The 19,939-nt window shown below is 43.4% G+C and overlaps 1 protein-coding gene across 1 annotated transcript in view; it reads right to left on the bottom strand.

Moving 5' to 3' along the window:
- LOC139411278 (mitogen-activated protein kinase 8 interacting protein 1b) overlaps positions 1 to 19,939 on the bottom strand; it is a 127,176-nt gene that overhangs the window by 96,335 nt on the left and 10,902 nt on the right. Inside the window, exon 2 of the mRNA XM_071157348.1 lies at positions 9,565 to 9,626. Within this exon, the coding sequence (XP_071013449.1) occupies positions 9,565 to 9,626 (62 nt within the window). The remainder of the gene's footprint in view (positions 1 to 9,564; positions 9,627 to 19,939) is intronic.

The raw sequence follows: 19,939 nt of genomic DNA, 5'->3' as shown, positions 1-19,939 counted from the left end.
TTGTTAGTTAGATTACTTGTTAGTTATTACTGCATTGTCGGAACTAGAAGCACAAGCATTTCGCTACACTCGCATTAACATCTGCTAACCATGTGTATGTGACAAATAAAATTTGATTTGATTTGATTTGATTTGATCACACAGTCGTCCGGAATATCTTGTGCTCTCTTGCATGCTTCAGTGCTGCTTGCCTCGAAGCGATCATTGAAGTAATTTAGCTCGTCTGGTAGGCTCGTATCACTGGGCAGCTCCAGGCTGTCCTTCCCTTTGTAGTCCGTAATAGTTGCAAGCCTTGCCACATCCGACAAGCATCGGAGCCAGTGTAGGCTTAGTCCTGTATTGAATCTTATTCCTGTATTGACACTTTATCTGTTTGATGGTTCATTGGAGGGCATAGCGCGATTTCTTATAAGCGTCCGGCTTGTTCCGCTCCTTGAAACGCGGCAGCTTTACACTTTAGCTCAGTGTGGATTTTGCCTGTAAACCTTGGGTTCTGGTTAGGGGTTGTGCGTACGGTCATTGTGGGGACGATGTCATCGATGCACTTATTGATGAAGCCAGTGACTGATGTGGTGTACTGCTCAATGCCATCAGAACAATCCCAGAACTTATTCCAGTCTGTGCTAGCAAAACACTCATGTAGCTTAGCATCTGCGTCATTGAGCGAGTCACTGGTACTTCCTCCTTTAGTTTAGGCTTGTAAGCAGGAATCAGGAGGATAGAGTTATGGTCAAATTTGCCAAATGGAGGGCAGGGAGAGCTTTGTACGTGTCTCTGTGTGTGGAGTAAAGGTGGTATAGAGTGTTTTCCCTCAGGTTGCACATTTACCATGCTGTTAGAAATGAAGTAAAATGGATTTAAGTTTCCTTGCATTACAGTCCCTGACCATTAGGAGCATTGACTCTTGATGAGCATTTTCCTGTTTGCTTATGGACTTACACAGCTTGTTGAATGCGGTCTTAGTGCCCGCATAAGTTTGTGGTGGTAAATAGACAGCTACGACAAATATAGATGAAAACTTTCTTTGTAAATAGTGTGGTCTAAAGCTTATCATGAGATACTCTACCTCAGGTAAGGAAAACCATGAGACTTCCTTAATATTAGATTTTGTGCACCAGCTGTTATTTACAAATAGACACAGACCCCTTGTCTTACCCGAGGCAAGTGTTCTATCTTGCTGATGCACGGAAAACCCGGCCAGCTGTATGTTATCCATGTTGTCGTTCAGCCACGACTCAGTGAAACATAATATGTTACCATTTTTAATGTCCCGTTGGTAGGATAGTCTTGATCAGAGCTCATCCAGTTTGTTATGTAATGATTGCACGTTGGCTATTAGGACTGATGGTAGAGGCGGATTTCCCAATTGCCGTCGGATCCTTACAAGTCACCCCGACCCATGTCCCCGATATCTCCGTCTCTTCTTCATGCGAATGACAGAGATTTGGGCCTTGTCCGATGTCTGAAGTAAATCCTTTGCGTACTATTCGTTAAGCAAAAAATCTTTGTCCTGTTCGAGGTGAGTAATCGCTGTCTGAATACCCAGAAGCTCTTTTCGGTCATAAAAGGAGGTGGCAGAAATATTTTGTACAAAATAAGTTACAAATAACACGAAAAAACAGACACAATAGCAAAATTACTTTGGAGCCCGTAAATTGGCATCAATCTCCTCCAGTCCCATTCGCTCCCCTCAAAACCCACTCACACTTCACTCACACTGCTCCCTGGACCACCCCGGAGCTACGCCTATTAAAAGCCAGTGCACGGCGTCCTGAGCATTTGTACAAGTAGACTGGTTGAGTAGTTCACTCTCAAACATACACAGATCACCTGTTAAAATATAAGAATGCCATCTCAGCTGCAAGAACATCCTATTACTCCGACATAATCAACTCTGGTAAAAACAACCCAAAAGTTCACTTCTCCACATTGAACTTCCTACTTCAGCCCCCTGACAACTTCCCTGCAGAACCTTCACTCAAGCAATTCAGATGAACATGAACATGAACAACTTCTGTCCATCTTAAAGCTTCCCTTCCTCTCCAAAATACTGGAGTGGGTTGTGGCCACTCAATCACATAACCTTCACGAACCATTCCAGTCTGGTTTCCGCTCCAAACATAACACTTAAACAGCCCTGGTCAAAATCAGTAACAACTCCCTCCATGCAGCTGACTCAGGGCTGCTATCCATCCTCATCCTCCTCGACCTGAATGCAGCCTTTCATACCATCTCCTACCCACTCCTCATGAAACGTCTATTTGGTGTTAAGGGTGTTGCACTCTCCTGGTTTTCCTCCTACCTCACTGACCATCAACAGTTTGTGCAACTGAAAAATCACAGATCAGGGTGCGTGACCTACCCCTGGGAAAGATGAAACATCAAAGTTCACTTCCATTGCAATGCAGATGACACCAAGATGACACCTCCCAACAAACCCACCACTCCCCTCCCTCCCACCTCCCTCATCAGCTGCCTTCAAGACATCCAGAGCTGGATGAGAATGAACCTCCTAAAACTTAACAGAAGAGGTCATGCTCATCGGCTCCAAATCCAACCTCTCCAAACAGTACAACCTCAGCATCACCATAGATGGTTTCCCAGTACCTCTGTCAACACAAGTTAAAAGCCTCTGTGTCACCCTGGAAAGTTCCCTCTCATTTGTATCCCACATAAAAACCATCACCAGGATATCATTTTCACTAAATACTCTTTCAAACACACACAGTCACGTTGTACTGTGCAATTATGGCTATTAGCAGGTAGCTGGACAATAGACTTGCCTAGAAGGAGGGTATGGGGAGAATTCTATCGTCAAATGTATTTCTAAGTTAGGTTGGCTGTATCACGTGATTGTTTGCAATTTCAGTTTAATCCACCAGAAAAGACAAAACAAATAATACCACAAAAAGCATTATTATATATTATCAAGTTGATGGCACAGTCATATAGCTGGCACCTACATAAAGCTGAGTGACTCATTCATTCATGGCTTTGGATCTAAATGAATAAGTACCAACATTCTTTCTGATAGTCTTAAATAAATACATGTTTTGGTTATCCTGCCCGGGACATTATGGGCTATTAGCAGGACAACATACCTTTACCAACACTTCACTGTATTTTGATACTTTGTGACTTTGTGGATGGGGGTCCGGAGTGGATGGGAGCTCCCGCAGTGCAAACAGATGCAGGTTCGATACCTGTGCCGGCCTCTATATGTAATTATTGGTGGAGAGTCATGTCATATTTTTCGATATACTGTAGGCCTACTGTAGTCTCACTAGTGTTGAGCAATGTGATGTTAAAAGTGTTGTAGGTATTATTTATTTAAAGAGCATATTGAAGTTAGAAGCAATAGGATTTGAAGCAATGGCCTGCAACTCTTTTAGCACCGCAGCAAGAGTGCAAAAAAGTAGGCCCAAAATGAAGCCTGACCTAAATTTGAGGCTGTTTTGGGTGACAGCGGCAAAACCGTTGAGGCTAGAAACACAATTCAATCCCAGGAACGTTCCTAAGGTCTTTCCGGTCTGTGCAAGCCTACCCTTGACCATGTTGAACTAACCCTTAACAGTGAAAACAGTAAGTATTTCTTCTAACAGTAGACATTGACATCTCTCTCCATAGGGAAACATTGCCTGCTGCCACAACTTCAACCTGATGCCTATGTGGATTATGATTGCCATATCAATCATATTCAATAACAATCCATCAGGCCACTATAAGGATGACATGTGTTGATTTTAATTCCTGGAGTAACCGGAAGTGGTTACATTGACCCAAACATTTTTGGGATTTCACTCTACAATTAGTGAAAAACATTGCATTCAACCATCAGTTCTTAATGTAAAGACTTGAAACTCAGGAGTCTGTATAAGGGTGTCCCAAGGAGGATATTTGTTTACTCTCAGCTTCCTGTGACAACCTGGGTCATAGCGGCAGTGTCTATTTCCAATAAGTTTAAACATTGATTTAACATCACCAAATGGACAGGCTGAAATCAACACCAACGAGCGATGGAGAGGAACCACTATCACTGCTCGGCCATCCCGAGAACAATGAGCAAGTCAATTGGGAATTTCAGCAATATATTAGAGCATGTCCAAATCGTGATGGTAAATGCCAATTGTAAAGTATTGCTAATGGACAGTGTACATTTACAATACATTTAACTAGGGATTTACCAACACCTAATGGGCAGGCTGAAATCAACACCAACGAGCAAAGGAGAGGAACCACTATCACTGCTCGGCAGTACCGAGTTCAATGAGCAAGTCAATTGGAAATTTCAGCAATATATTGGAGCATGTCCAATTCATGATGGTAAATGCCCATTGAAATGTATTGCTAATGGACATTGTCCGATATTAATAATACATTGCCAGTCTTAACATGTTGCCAAAATATTCCTTTTGGACAATGTCCATTACACATTTGCTATATTGTCAGTGTGACCATGCTCTTCTGCAAGTTGACAGTGTCCAATGCCAATACATATCCATTAGCACTTCCCATTATGAAATTGACAGGTTGAATCAACACCAACGAGAAATTCTGACTTCCTATGATCAAACATGACAAAAATACCTTCTTTGATTCAGTTGGTTGATTCAGGCCATCTCAACATTATTTTTTAAATTTTTATTTCACCTTTATTTAACCAGGTAGGCCAGTTGAGAACAAGTTCTCATTTACAACTGCGACCTGGCCAAGATAAAGCAAAGAAATGCGACAAAAACAACAACACAGAGTTACTTATAAACAAACGCACAGTCAAATAACACAATAGAAAAATCCATGTACAGTGTGTGCAAATGTAGAAGAGTAGAGAGGTAAGGCAGTAAATAGGCCATAGAGGCAAAAAAAATCAATTTAGCATTAACACTGGAGTGATAGATGTGCAGATGATGATGTGCAAGTAGAGATACTGGGGTGCAAAAGACCAAGAGGATAAGTAACAATATGGGGATGAGGTAGTTGGGTGTGCTTTTTATAGATTGGCTGTGTACAGGTACATTGATTGGTAAGCTGCTCTGTCAGCTGATGCTTAAAGTTAGAGAGGGAGATATAAGACTCCAGCTTCAGTGATATTTGCAATTAGTTCCAGTCACTGGCAGCAGAGAACTGGTGACAAAATGGATGGCACTGTGATAGACTATATCCAATTTGCTGACTAGAGTGTTGGAGGCTATTTTGTAAATGACATCGCCGAAGTCAAGTATCGGTAGGATAGTCAATTTTACGAGGGTATATTTGGCAGCATGAGTGAAGGAGGCGTTGTTGCGAAATAGGAATGCCGATTTTAGATTTCATTTTGGATTGGAATTGCTAAATATGAGTCTGGAAGGAGAGTTTACAGTTTAACTTCTTATGATATAGGGGACGCTTGCGTCCCACTTGGAAAATAAACAGGGAAAATGCAGTGCGGCAAATTCAAATAATGATAAAATCAAACATTCATTAAATCACACATGTAAGATACTCAATTAAAGCTACACTCGTTGTGAATCCAGCCAACATGTCAGATTTTAAAAAGCTTTTCGGCGAAAGCATTATGAAGCTATTATCTGATGATAGCACAATGTCAATAACGAGTGTAGCATATTTCAAACCTGCAGGCTCTACACAAAACGCTGAAATATAATATAAAACATGCATTACCTTTGACGAGCTTCTTTTGTTGGCACTCCAATATGTCCCATAAACATCACAATTGGTCCTTTTTTTCGATTAATTTCGTCCATATATACCCAAAATGTCCATTTATAAAGCGCGTTTGATCCAGAAAAAAACAGCCTACAAAAACACAACGTCACTACAAAACATTTCAAAAGATGCCTATAAACTTTGCCAAAATATTTCAAACTACTTTTGTAATACAACTTTAGGTATTTTAAAACGTTAATAATCTATCAAATTGTAGACGGGGCAATCTGTATTCAATACAGCAAGTAAACAAACCATGCTCCTTTTTACGTCTTGCGCAACTCTCAATAGTGTAACGTTGTTCCAGGATGTGCTTCTTCTTCGTTGCACAAATGAATAACCTCAACCAAATTCCAAAGACTGGTGACATCCAGTGGAAGTGGTAGGAACTGAAAAATGGTTCCTATCAAAAATCCCTTGGCAAAGACAACTGAGGGAGCAGTCAGGGGCAAAAAAATAATAATAATTCTGAACAGTTAGTCCTCAGGGTTTTGCCTGTTACATAAGTTCTGTTATACTCACAGACATGATTCAAACAGTTTTAGAAACTCCAGAGTGTTTTCTATCCACATCTACTAATAATATGCATATCTTATATTCCTGGCATGAGTAGCAGGAAGTTGAAATTGGGCACGCTATTTATCCAAAAGTGAAAATGCTGCCCCCTATACCTTAAAAGGCTAACCAGACACCTAGGTATTTGTAGTTGTCCACATATTCTATGTCAGAACCGTCCAGAGCAGTGATGCTAGTCGGACGGGAGGGTGCGGGCAGCAATCGGTTGAAGAGCAAAAGACCACTTAGTTTAACTTACCGTAAGAGTAGGGGTGTTAACCCCGGTGTCCTGGCTAAATTCCCAATCTGGCCCTCGTACCATCATGGTCACCTTATAATCCCCAGTTTACAATTGGCTCATTCATCCCCCTCCTCTCCCCTGTAACTATTCCCCAGGCCGTTGCTGTAAATGAGAACGTGTTCTCAGTCAACTTATCTGGTAGAATAACGGATAAAAAAATATATTTAAAAAAATAGCATTTAAAAGAAGTTGGAGGCCATGGAAGGAGTGGTGCATGGCATTAAAGCTCGTTTGGAGGTTTGTTGGCACAGTGTCCAAAGAAGGGCCAGATGTATACAGAATGGTGTCGTCTGCTTAGAAGTGGATCAGAGAATCACCAGCAGCAAGTGCGACATCATTGATATATACAGCGAAAAGAGTCGTCCCAAGAATTGAACCCTGTGGCACCCCCATAGAGACTGCCAGAGGTCCAGACAACAGGCCCTCCAATTTGACACACTGAACTCTATCTGAGGAGTAGTTGGTGAACCAGGCGAGGCAGTCATTTGAGAAGCCAAGGCTATTGAGTTTGCCGATAAGAATGTGGTGATTGACAGAGTAGAAAGCCTTAACCAGGTCGATGAAGACGCCTGCGCAGTACTGTCTTTTATCGATGGTGGTTATGATATAGTTTAGGACCTTGAGAGTGGCTGAGGTGCACCCATAACCAGCTCGGAAACCAGATTGCATAGTGGAGAAGGGACGGTGGGATTTGAAATGGTCAGTGGTCTGTTTGTTAACTTGGCTTTCAAAGATGTTAGAAAGGCAGTGCAGTATGGATATAGGTCTGTAACAGTTTGGGTCTAGATTGTCTCCCCCTTTGAAGAGGGGGATGACCATGTCAGCTTTCCAATCGTTGGGGATCTCAGACGATACAAAAGAAAGGTTGAATAGGCTAGTAATAGGGGTTGCAACAATTTCGGCAGATCATTTTAGAAAGAGAGCTGATTTGTAGGGATCCAGATTTTGCAGCTCTTTTAGAACATCTGCTGTCTGGATTAGGGTGAAAAGAGAAGGTTGGGGGGGGGCCTTGGGAAAGTTGCGGCAGAGGGTGCTGACATGTTGGCCAGGGTAGGGGTGGCCAGGTGGAAAACACGGCCAGCCGTAGAAAAATACTTATTGAAATGATCGATTATCATAGCTTTATCAGTGGTGACCGTGTTACCTATCCTCAGTGCAGTGGGCAGCTGGGAGGAGGTGCTTTTATTCTCCATCGACTTTACAGTGCCCCAACACTTTTTGTAGGGCAGGATATATGCCATTTGCACATGGTTCACTGACTTTTGGGTTTGGAAGCAAACTTCTGATGATCATATATGGCAAATGGACATAACATCCTGATTTAGTACGTTCAATACTTATATAAGCCTTTTGGACAATTCACATGCCATTTGGACATAGGTTCCTAACACAAAAGTAACAGAACTGACTTCCTATGATCATATATGGCTAATGGACATAACACCATGATTTAGTACTTTCAATACTTTGAGGCATACAGCAGGTCAGCCACCAGGGGGAGACTCATCAAGGCCTGGTGACAGACAGAGTATACATCACTAGGCAATGGCTCCCTCTGCTGGACATGCCAGGTCTCGACGGGCTCTCCAACCAAGGCTATTTGGGGTTGATTGGGGTTGGTGAGTAATCAAGGGCGGATTTCTCACCAGCTGTACGAGTCCCATAAAGGGGCAGTGCACAGGGGAGAGACTGGGGGAAGAAAGGACTCCCGTAAAGTTGGGGATAATTACAGACATAACAGGAGTGAGTTCAGTTTTTGATCCCCACAGGATACGGCAAGACCCCGAGCCCAGAAGACGGTATCCCAGAGAGGGTCTCATGGGGGAGACCTATTATTTTCTTTTTAACCATTAGTTTAATAAACACCTTTGAAACTGAGCTAATCTTAATCTGTCCGTGTCTAATCTGTGTAAACATTTTGACCCAACCCCCTGGTCTGCCACAACTTATATATATTTGGACATTTCCTATGCCAGTTGGACATAGTTCTGTGACTTTTGGGTTCAGAACCCGACTTCCTTTGATCATATATGGCAAATGGACAAAACATAGGCCTTATGACAAACTCGCATAAAATAAGACAAATCTATGTCCATGCCGTTCCTACATATGTATAATTGACTAAAAAATGTATTTAACAAAAACGGTCCAAAACACACGTTTTACGAGGTTTTAACATTTTTAAGATTTCACACTTGAGACCTGACTTTCAGACCATTTCACATATGAAATCCTACAGTGGAGTGCGCTCGCCCCCTTTTGGATTTTTGGTTTATAACACCGAGCATCTGACATGTTCCATTTGCTATATGGTTTTGACCAACTGCCGCCCAATTGAATGGTATTTGCGATTGTGTATATGGTTGGCCCAATGCCAATAATATGCCATTAATTTTGTCAATTTCATAGGGGATCCCCTTACCTTCCTTCCCGGTAGGGTTAGAGTTACAGTTTTGGGCCTACCCGGCAGATGTAAAGTGTCCTGGCTTTGAGTGTCCTGCCCCTCATGTAGGTCCAGTTTATCCTGCCTACATGGTAGGTTTAGAGTTCCCATCCTTCCAGGTAGGGTTACAGTTCCCTTCCCGGGTAGGGTCAGAGTTCCACTCCTTCCCGGTAAGGTCAGAGTTTCCTTCCTTCCTTGTAGGGTCAGAGTTCCCTTCCTTTCAAGTAGGGTCATGTTTTGAGTTCCTTGCCTTCCAAGTAAGCCAAGTCTGTCATGACCCTTAAGTAGGTCTAATATATCCTGCCCTGCATGGACCGCAGACCCCCTCCTTATTGGGTACGCAGCATCCTAGCCTGCCAGGCTTAGAGCCCACTGCGATGCTAGGCCAAAAGTTAGCTTGTTAGCCCCATCTACAGGTCTGCAGTCTCATGCCCTGCTTAGATCTCAGCACCCTGCACAACAAATTTCTTGGATAGCTAGCAAGCAAGCCTAAATGGAGCAAAAAACAGCTAGCTGAATTTCAACAAAAAAATAAACAGATAATGATACAAATTCTTACCTCCACACCAATCGGGAAAGAGGGATTTGTCCTGCCAAAGCATCAATTGCCCTGTTTAGTCCCTGAAAGAAAACAAGTTGAAAAATAAGATTTCAAATCAAAATCAAATCACATGTTATTTGCCACATGCGCCGAATACAGTGAAATGCATATTTACAAGCCCTTAACCAACAATGCAGTTCAAGAAATGGTGTTTAAGAAAATATTTACCAAAAAACTAAAGTGAATTAAAGTAAATTAAAGTAACACAACAAAACTACATAACAATAACAAGGCTATACACAGGGGGTACCGGTAGCGAGTCAATGTGTAGTCGAGGTAATTTGTAAAGTGACTATGCGTAGATTATAAACAGCGAGTAGCAGCAGTGTAAAAATAAAGTGTCATTGTGAATAATCAGGATGGCCATTTGATTAATTGTTCAGCAATCATATGGCTTGGGGGTTGAAGCTGTTAAGGAGCCTTTTGGTCCTCGACTCTGGTACCGCTTGCCGTGCGGTAGCAGAGGGAACAGTCTATGACTTGGTGGACTGGAGTCCTTAATCTTTTGGGCCATCCTCTGACACCGCCTAGTGTATACAGTTGAAGTTGGAAGTCAACATACACCTTAGCCAAATACATTTGAAGTTGTAAGTTTACATACACTTAGGTTGGAGTCATTAAAACTTGTTTTTAACCCACTCCACAAATGTCTTGTTAACAAACTATAGTTTTGGAAAGTTGGTTAGGACATCTACTTTGTGCATGACACAAGACATTTTTCCCCAATTGCTTACAGACAGATTATTTCACTTATAATTCACTGTATCACAATTACAGTGGGTCAGATGTTTACATAAACTAAGTTGACTGTGACTCTAAATAGCTTGGAAAATTCCAGAAAATTATGTCATGGCTTTAGGAGCTTCTGATAGGCTAATTGACCAATTGGAAGTGTACCTAAGGATGTATTTCAAGGCCTACCTTCAAACTCAGTGCCTCTTTGCTTGACATCATGGGAAAATCTAAAGAAAACAGCCAAGACCTCAGAAAATAAATTCTAGACCTCCACAAGTCTGGTTCATCTTTGGGAGCAATTTCCAAACGAATGAAGTTACCATGTTCATCTGTACAAACAATAGTACGCAAGCATAAACACCATGGGTCCACGCAGCCATCATACCTCTCAGGAAGGAGAATCGTTCTGTCTCCTGGAGATGAACATACTTAGGTGCGAAAAGTGCAAATCAATCCCAGAGCAACAGCAATGGACCTTGGGAAGATTCTGGAGGAAACAGGTACAAAAGTATCTATATCCACAGTAAAACGAGTCCTATATTGACATAACATCAAAGGCCGCTCAGCAAGGAAGAAGCCACTGCTCCAAAACCGCCATAAAAAAGCCAGACTACGGTTTGCAACTGCACATGGGACAAAGATCATACTTTTTGGAGAAATGTCCTCTGGTCTGATGAAACAAAAATAGAACTGCTTGGCCAAAATGACCATCGTTATGTTTGGAGGAAAAAGGGGGAGGCTTGCAAGCCGAAGTACACCATCCCAACAATGAAGCATGGGGGTGGCAGCATCATGTTGTGTGGGTGCTTTGCTGCAGGAGGGACTGGTGCACTTCACAAGGAAGGACAATTATGTAGATATATTGAAGCAACATCTCAAGACATCTGTCAGGAATTTGGTTGCAAATGCGTCTTCCCATTTAAACTGAGTTTAAATGTATTTGGCCAAGGTGTATGTAAACTTTCGACATCCACTGTTTATGTAAACTCGGCAGTACAGAACAGCAGCCTCTGGTAAGACAACGGGTGACAGTCTATGTATATTTGTAATCAACAGCTGGTGCACGATATCAAAGGAAGTCTCAAGGTTTTGCTCGCTTGAGGTAGAGTATCTCATGATAAGCTGTAGACCACACTATCTACCTAGAGAGTTTTCATCTGTATTTTTTGTAGATGTTTTGCTAGCACAGACTGGAATAAGTTCCAGGATTCTTCCGATAGCATTGAGGCGTACACCACATCAGTCACTGGCTTCATTAAGAAGTGCATCGATGACGTCGTCCCCACAGTGACTGTACGTACATACCCCAACCAGATCCCATGGATTACAGGCAACATCCCCACTGAGCTAAAGGGTAGAGCTGCCGCTTTCAAGGAGCAGGACTCAAACCCGGAAGCTTATAAGAAATCCTGATATGCCCTCCTACGAACCATCAGTCAGGCAAAGCGCCAATACAGGACTAAGATTGTATCGAACTACACCGGCTCCAACGCTCGTCAGATGTGGCAAAGGGAAGCAACCGAGAGCTGCCCAGTGACACGAGCATAACAGACGAGCTAAATAACCTCTATGCTCGCTTTGAGGAATGTAACACTGAATCATGCATGAGAGCATCAGCTGTTCCGGACGACTGTGTGATCACGCTCTTTGCAGCCGATGTGAGCAAGACCTTTTAACAGGACACTATTCACAAGGCCGACGGCCCAGACGGATTCGAAGACGTGTACTCCGAGCATGTGCTGACCAACTGGCAAGTGTCTTCACTGACATTTTCAACCTCTGCCTGTCATAACATGTTTCAAGCAGACCACCACAGTCCCTGTGCCAAACAACACTAAGGTCACCTGCCTAAATGTCTACCAACCCGTAGCACTCATGTCTTTATCCATGAAGTGCTTTGAAAGGCTGTTCATGGCTCACATCAACACCATTATCCCAGAAACACTTGACCCAATCCAATTTGCATACCACCCTAACAGATCCACAAATGATGCAATATCTATTGCACTCCACACTGCCCTTTCCCACCTGGACAAAAGGAACACCTATGTGAGAATGCTATTCATTGACTGCAGCTCAGCGTTCAACCCCATAGTGCCCTCAAAGCTCATCACTAAGCTAAGGACCCTGGGACTAAACATCTCCCTCTGCAACTGGATCCTGGACTTCCTGATGGGCCACCCCCAGGTGGTAAGGATAGGTAACAACACATCCGGCACGCTGATCCTCAACACAGAGGCCCCTCAGGGTTGTGTGCTCAGTCCTCTCCTGCACTCTCTGTTCACTCATGACTGCATGGCCATGCACGACTCCAACACCATCATTAAGTTTGCCAATGACACAACAGTGGTAGGCCTGATCACCGACAACGACGAGACTGCCTATAGGGAGGAGGTCAGAGACCTGGTAGTGTGGTGCCAGGACAGCAACCTCTCCCTCAACGTGATCAAGACAAAGGAGATGATTGTGGACTACAGGAAAAGGATGACCTAGCATGCCCCCATTCTCATTGACGGGTCTGTAGTGGAGCAGGTTAAGAGCTTCAAGTTCTTTGGTGTCCACATCACCAACAAACATGGTCCAAGCACGCCAAGACAGTCGTGAAGAGGGTAGGACAAAACCTATTCCCCCTCAGGAGACAGAACATATATGGCATGGGTCTTCAGATCCTCAAAATGTTCTACAGCTGCACCCTCGAGAGGGTGCGTCACTGCCAAGTATGGCAACTGCTCGGCCTCCGACCACAAGGTACTACAGAGGGTAGTGCGTGCAGCCTAGTACATCACTTGGGCCAAGCTTCATGCCATCTAGGACCTCTATACCAGGCGGTGTCAGGAAGGCCCTATAAATTGTCAGACTCCAGCCACCCTAGTTATAGACTGTTCTCTCTGCTACCTCATTTCAAGCAGTAATGGAGCGCCAAGTCTAGATCCAAGAGGCATCTAAGCAGCGTCTACCCCCAAGCCATTAGATTCCTGAACATCTAATCAAATGGCTACCCAGACTATTTGCATTGCCCCCCCAACCTATTAACCTACACATATTACCTAAATTACCTCGACTAACCGGTGCCCCCACACTTTATCTCTGTAAAGTTACCTCGTGTATATAGCCCCGCTACTGTTATTTTACTGCTGCTCTTTAATTATTTGTTACTTTAATTTCTTATTCTTATTTTTTTGTTTGTTATTTTTTTAAACTGCATTGTTGGTTGGGGCTTTTAAGTAAGCATTTCATTGCAAGGTCTACACATGTTGTATTCAGCACGTGACAAATAAAATGTGATTTGATTTGATTTTGTTCTGACCTGTTGCACCCTCTACAACCACTGGGATTATTATTATTTGACCCTGCTGATCATCTATGAACATTTGAATATCTTGGCCATGTTTTGTTATAATCTCCGCCTGGCACAGCCAGAAGAGGTGTCATGTTCTGAACTTAGTTCCTTTGTTTTGTCTTTGTTTTAGTATGGTCAGGACATGAGTTGGGGTGGGCAGTCTATGTTCCTTTTTCTATAATTTGAGATTTCTGTGTTTGGCCTGGTATGGTTCTCAATCAGAGGCAGCTGTCAATCGTTGTCCCTGATTGAGAACCATACTTAGGTAACCTGGTTTTACCTTTGAGTTATGGGTGATTATTTTTCCATTTCAGTGTTTGCACCATTCGGGACTGTTTCAGTTTTCATTTTGATTCCCTTGTTCTTTTGTATTTTGTATTCATTTTCCATTAAATCACATTATGGATACATACCAAGCTGCATTTTGGTCCTCCGATCCTTCCTACTACTCCTCCTCAGAGGAGGAAGAAGAAACCCGTTACAGAATCACCTACCAACCAAGGACCAAGCAGCGAGGTAACAGGCAGCAGCAGAGATCTCCAGACTCCTGGACATGGGAGGAGATTTTGGATGGCAAAGGACCCTGGGCACAGGCTGGGGAATTTCGCCGCACCAAGGCAGAGCAGGAGGCAGCGAAAGCGGAGAGGCGGCGATATGAGGAGGCAGCACGGCAGTGCGGCTGGGACGAGAGGCAGCCCCAAAAATGTCTTGGGGGTGGCACACAGGAAGTGTGGCTGAGTTAGGTAGGAGACCTGAGCCAACTCCCCGTGCTTACCGTGGAGAGAGGTGGACCGGGCAGGCACCGTGTTATGCCGTGAGGCGCACGGTGTCCCCGGTGCACAGGCATAGCCCGGTGTGTTACATAGCAGCGCCTCGTATCGGCCGGGCTAGGGTGGGCATCGAGCAAGGTGCCATGAAGCCGGCTCAGCGCATCTGGTCTCCAGTGTGTCTCCTCGGGCCGGGGTACATGGCACCAGCCATGTGCATGGGATCCCCGGTTCGCCAGCACAGCCCAGTGCGGTCGATTCCACCTCGCCGCACTGGCCTGGCTACGGGGAGCGTCCAGCCAGGTAGGGTTGGGTAGGCTTGGTGCTCGAGACCTCCAGTGCGCCTCCACGGTCCGGTCCATCCGGAGCCTCCTACACACACCAGGCCTCCGGTGGCAGCCCCTCGCACCAGGCTGTCTCTCCGTCTCCTCGCCACAGAGTCTCCCATCTGTCCTGAGCTGCCAGAGTCGCCTATATGTCCTGAGCTGCCAGAGTCGCCCGTCTGTCCTGAGCTGCCAGAGTCGCCCGTCTGTCCTGAGCTGACAGAGTCGCCCGTCTGTCCTGAGCTGACAGAGTCGCCCGTCTGTCCTGAGCTGCCAGAGTCGCCCGTCTGTCCTGAGCTGCCAGAGTCGCCCATCTGTCCTGAGCTGCCAGAGTCGCCCGCCAGTCAGGAGCTGCCAGACCCGCCCGTTACTCCGGTGCTGCCGGAATCGCCCTTCACTCCGGAGCTGCCGGAATCGCACGTCACTCCGGCGCTGCCAGAATCGCCCTTCACTCCGGAGCTGCCGGAGTTTCCTGTCCGTCCGGTGCTGCCGGAGTCTCCCGTCCATTCGGGACCCGTGGCTAGGGTCCCCAGTCCGAAGTCGGCGGCGAGGGTCGCCGCTCTAAAGAGTCCACGGAGGCGGGTTAAGAGGAGGACAAAGACTATGGTGGAGTGGGGTCCATGTCCCGCACCAGAGCCGCCACCGCAGACAGACGCCCACCCAGACCCTCTCCTATAGGTTCAGGTGTTGCGGCCAGAGTCCGCACCTTTGGGGGGGGGGGGGGGGTACTGTCACGTTCTGACCTTAGTTCCTTTTGTTTTGTCTTTGTTTTAGTATGGTCAGGGCGTGAGTTGGGGTGGGCAGAGGCAGCTGTCAATCGTTGTCCCTGATTGAGAACCATATTTAGGTAGCCTGCTTTCACCTTTGAGTTGTGGGTGATTATTTTTCCGTTTCAGTGTTTGCACCATTCGGGTCTGTTTCGGTTTTCATTTTGATTCTCTTGTTCTTTTGTAATTTGTATTCATTTTCCATTAAATCACATTCTGGATACATACCACGCTGCATTTTGGTCCTCCGATCCTTCCTACTACTCCTTCTCAGAGGAGGAAGAAGAAACCCGTTACAAGAGGATTGGCCACCCCTCAGAGCTTGGTTCCTCTCCAGGTTTCTTCCTGGGTTCTGGCTTTTCTAGGGAGTTTTTCCTATCCACCGTACTTCTACACCTGCATTGCTTGCTGTTTGGGGTCATCAGCTGATGTAAGAAGGGCTTTATAAATACATTTGATTGATTGTTGCAGTCTATATTCAGAACCATATTCCTGTAAAGCTTAGAGAGGATCTCATGTGAGATACTGTTGGCTACAGGTTCATCTGCCCAAGTGCTAACAGTCAATATCTGGATAATATGTGTGAAATGCTTGATAATGTATGTGTTGCCACTCAAGAAAAAGCTTAAAACGGTAACCAGAGCTTGCATCCTGGTTCAGGTTAGCAGTCAACATATCAGGGTATTTAAAAACAGCACAGGAATGAAGTCATACACATGTACTGATCACATCTTTACTAATGCTGCATAAATCTGTTTTAAAGCAGTATCCAAAACCAATTGGATGTAGTGATCACAATGCAGTAGCCATATCTAGAAAAATGAAAGTTCCAAAGGCTAGTTCTAATATAGTGTATGAGAGGTCATACAAGACGTTTTGCAATGATTCCTAAGTTGATGATGTAAAGAATATTTGTTTGTATGTGGTGTGTAATGAGAAGCAACCAGACACTGCACTTGACACATTTATGAAATTGTTACTAAATAGTAACTAAATAGTTACTAATAAGCATGCACCCATTAGAAAAAGACTACACAAAATGTTAAATCCTCATGGATTGATGAGGAATTGAAAAATTGTATGGTTGAGCGGGATGAGGCTGCACAACCGATTGGCAAACATACTGCAAATTGAGAAATCATGTGACTAAACTGAATAAAACAAAACTATACTGAAAAAAATATAAATTATATAAAGAATTATAGTAAAAACGCTTTGGAGCACCTTAAAAATAATGTTGGACAAAAAGGCCAACTCAGCTCCACCATTCATTGAGTCAGATGGCTAATACATCACAAAAACCCAGTGATATTGCAAACTATTGTAATATTTTTTTCATTGGCAAGGTTAGCAAACTTTAGGCATGACATTCCACCAACAAGCGCCTACCCTACTGTCCCTCTTGGGTGAGGATCATAGGCTCCAGATCAGCCCCCCCTCTCTCTCTCTCTTCCACCAGAGTTTTATGACTTAACAACTCTCTCTCCCACTCTGCAGAAATGGAAGTTAAAAATCCCTTTGTTACCACAAAGAGATACTTTGCAATACTGTAACATAAAAAGGTTGGACATTTCTAATTTAAATAATGTGGTAAATGGTTCGTGGGGCTCGAGACAATAAGTTGTTGTTTATGATATCATTAGGGATGGTATAACCAAATAATGGTAACTCCACAAATGTATATGTCCCAGTTATAAGATTTACACTACCGTTCAAAAGTTTGGGGTCACTTAGAAATGTCCTTGTTTTTGAAAGAAAAGCTATTTTTTGTCCATTGACATAACATAAAATTGATCAGAAATGCAGTGTAGACATTGTTCATGTTGTAAATGACTATTGTAGCTGGAAATGGCTGATTTGTTATAGAATATCTACATAGAAGTACAGAGGCCCATTATCAACAACCATCACTCCTGTGTTCCAATGGCACGTTATGTTAGCTAATCCAAGTTTATCATTTTAAAAGGCTAATTGATCATTAGAAAACAATTTTGCAATTATGTTAGCACAGCTGAAAACTGTTGTTCTGATTAAAGAAGCAATACAACTGGCCTTTAGACTAGTTCTGTATCTGGAGCATCAGCATTTGTGGGTTCGATTACAGGCTCAAAAAGGCCAGAAACAAAGACTTTTCATCAGTCTATTCTTGTTCTGAGAAATGAAGGCTATTCCATGCGAGAAAATGCCAAGAAACTGAAAACGCTGTGTACTACTCCCTTCACAGAACAGCTCAAACTGGCCTAACCAGAATAGAAAGAGTGGGAGGCCCCGGTGCACAACTGAGCAAGAGGAAAAGTACATTAGATTGTCTAGTTTGAGAAACAAATGCCTAACAAGTCCTGAACTGGCAGCTTCATTAAATAGTATCCTCAAAACACCAGTCTCAAGTCAACAGTGAAGAGGCGATTCTGGGATGCTGGCCTTCTAGGCAGTGTTCCTCTGTCCAGTGTCTGTTCTCTTTTGCCCATCTTAATGGGTTTTTTTCCTGGCAGTCTGAGATATGGCTTTCTCTTTGCAACTCTGCCTTCTTTCTTTGCAACAATGTATTTCTGATCAATTTGATGTTTTTTTCAATGGACAAAAAATATGCTGTTCTTTCAAAAACAAGAACATTTTGAACAGTAGTGTGCATCTAAATGTTGTGGAACTTATATATTTAAATATGAAACTGTTTGTGAGAAGATGAAATGTGATTTTATCCTTCTAAATTAGATAATACCGTAACATCAAAATACTTTTGTCAAGTCAGTAACCACGCCCACGTGAGCACAGACATTGTGACAACAGGATGGAACCGCCCTCCAAGGCGAGTGCTTAAAAGAACTTGCTGAAGAATTAACATATTAGACCAGAAAACATCCACACGTTGAAATGGTTAGACTCTACTAGACCAGACAGCAAAGCAGTCGCTACACGGATGGGAAATGGTTTAAAACTAAAGACCAGCGTGACCGACAGCGTGAGCTAAAAGGTGTGAAATGGTTAGCAACTCTGAAACTCTCTCGAAGAAGAAAAAGACTACACAGGAACATTCAGTCTGCAGTTGTTTATGCACTGTTAGCCTAGGAAACTTGACAGAAGACGAGAGACAAAGAACAATTTCCTTTCACCCCTATAGATACCTCTAGGGTATCTAGTCTAAACAAACTGAGTGAAGGATAAGCCCCGCTGAACACCGCGTGGTATTGTTGGGGTAGGTTCCTTGTTCCTTGTCAATAATTTGCTTATTGGTGAAATCAGCATTAAGACAATATCTTTAAGTATATCAATCAAAAACCTTTATTAATGCAATTGCAGACAGAAGTTGACAATGGGAACATAGCACGCATGTTTCCGAGTAAGTTCTGCAAAATAGGAAAGGGTCCAAGTTGCTTTAATATGTTTTCAGTCAACCCCTGGTGATGTAACTGCCTACGTCAACACCTTCTACTCATCAGACCAATCCCATGCATATACAGTTATACAAACTTGCAGAAGAGACAATAGTTCCAGTGTTTTATAAGGGCTCAGCAGTAATTTTCCACTCCCCAAGTTGCTTTATGTCTGACTAGTCTCTTATCTCTTTCACTCCCCTGCAGGGTTCTGTGTCTATTAATATCTTTTAGCCTTGAGGATCTTTCTCACATACACCCTGTTTTGACTGCAATAACTCACACATCTCTCAGACTGTTTCTTATAAGAAGCAGAGACTAGAAAAGAACTGTGGAACAATATTAAACCTTATAATACATATATATTGCTAATCTGTAGTCCAGGACCCTATAAATGTAGTGGGGGAGGGGTCTTATAGCCCTTCCCCTTCTATTAATACAACATAATCATAATAAATTATTATAATACATCAATCATTTTGTGCAGCCCCTATCATGGCACCAAGGTGACCCCCCATCATTCTCCCCTTTGACTAATTAGTCTCACACCTTCAATCATAATATTCTCCTCTGAAATCAAACAGATTTGGCAAATCCCCTGGATCCATTTGATCACAGGGATGGCCTGTAAAGGGAGAAACAACTCCTGAGGTTCCTGGAATGCTGTTCGGGTGGGGTGAGTCTGTCTATACTCCCATTCCTTCTGAGTCCTGGGAAGAACCACACGAGTTGGATAGACAATGGGATTAAGAGAAACCAGAAATACACCAGTCTCACCTTCAGTACGATTTGTATCAGCTTCCACCAACACCATCACTCTAGCATGTTCAAGAGCAGTTAGTAATTTTCTTACAAATCTAAACAGTAGCCAAAATCACCAAACCTCTTACAAGTGTAGGAGTAAACACTGAAAACAAAGTCAACATAACTTTCTCCATTACATTTCCAAATTTAGCATTAAACCAGTCACCAATTTTGTCAAAAACAGATTTTTCAGATTTTGAGAGAGTTTTACTAAGATCCGCAATCT

Source organism: Oncorhynchus clarkii, chromosome 6 (genome assembly GCF_045791955.1).
Source record: "Oncorhynchus clarkii lewisi isolate Uvic-CL-2024 chromosome 6, UVic_Ocla_1.0, whole genome shotgun sequence".
Classification (NCBI taxonomy): Eukaryota; Metazoa; Chordata; class Actinopteri; order Salmoniformes; family Salmonidae; genus Oncorhynchus; species Oncorhynchus clarkii.
Note: the sequence above shows the minus strand (reverse complement) of the source record. Positions and strands in the feature narration are given on the sequence as shown.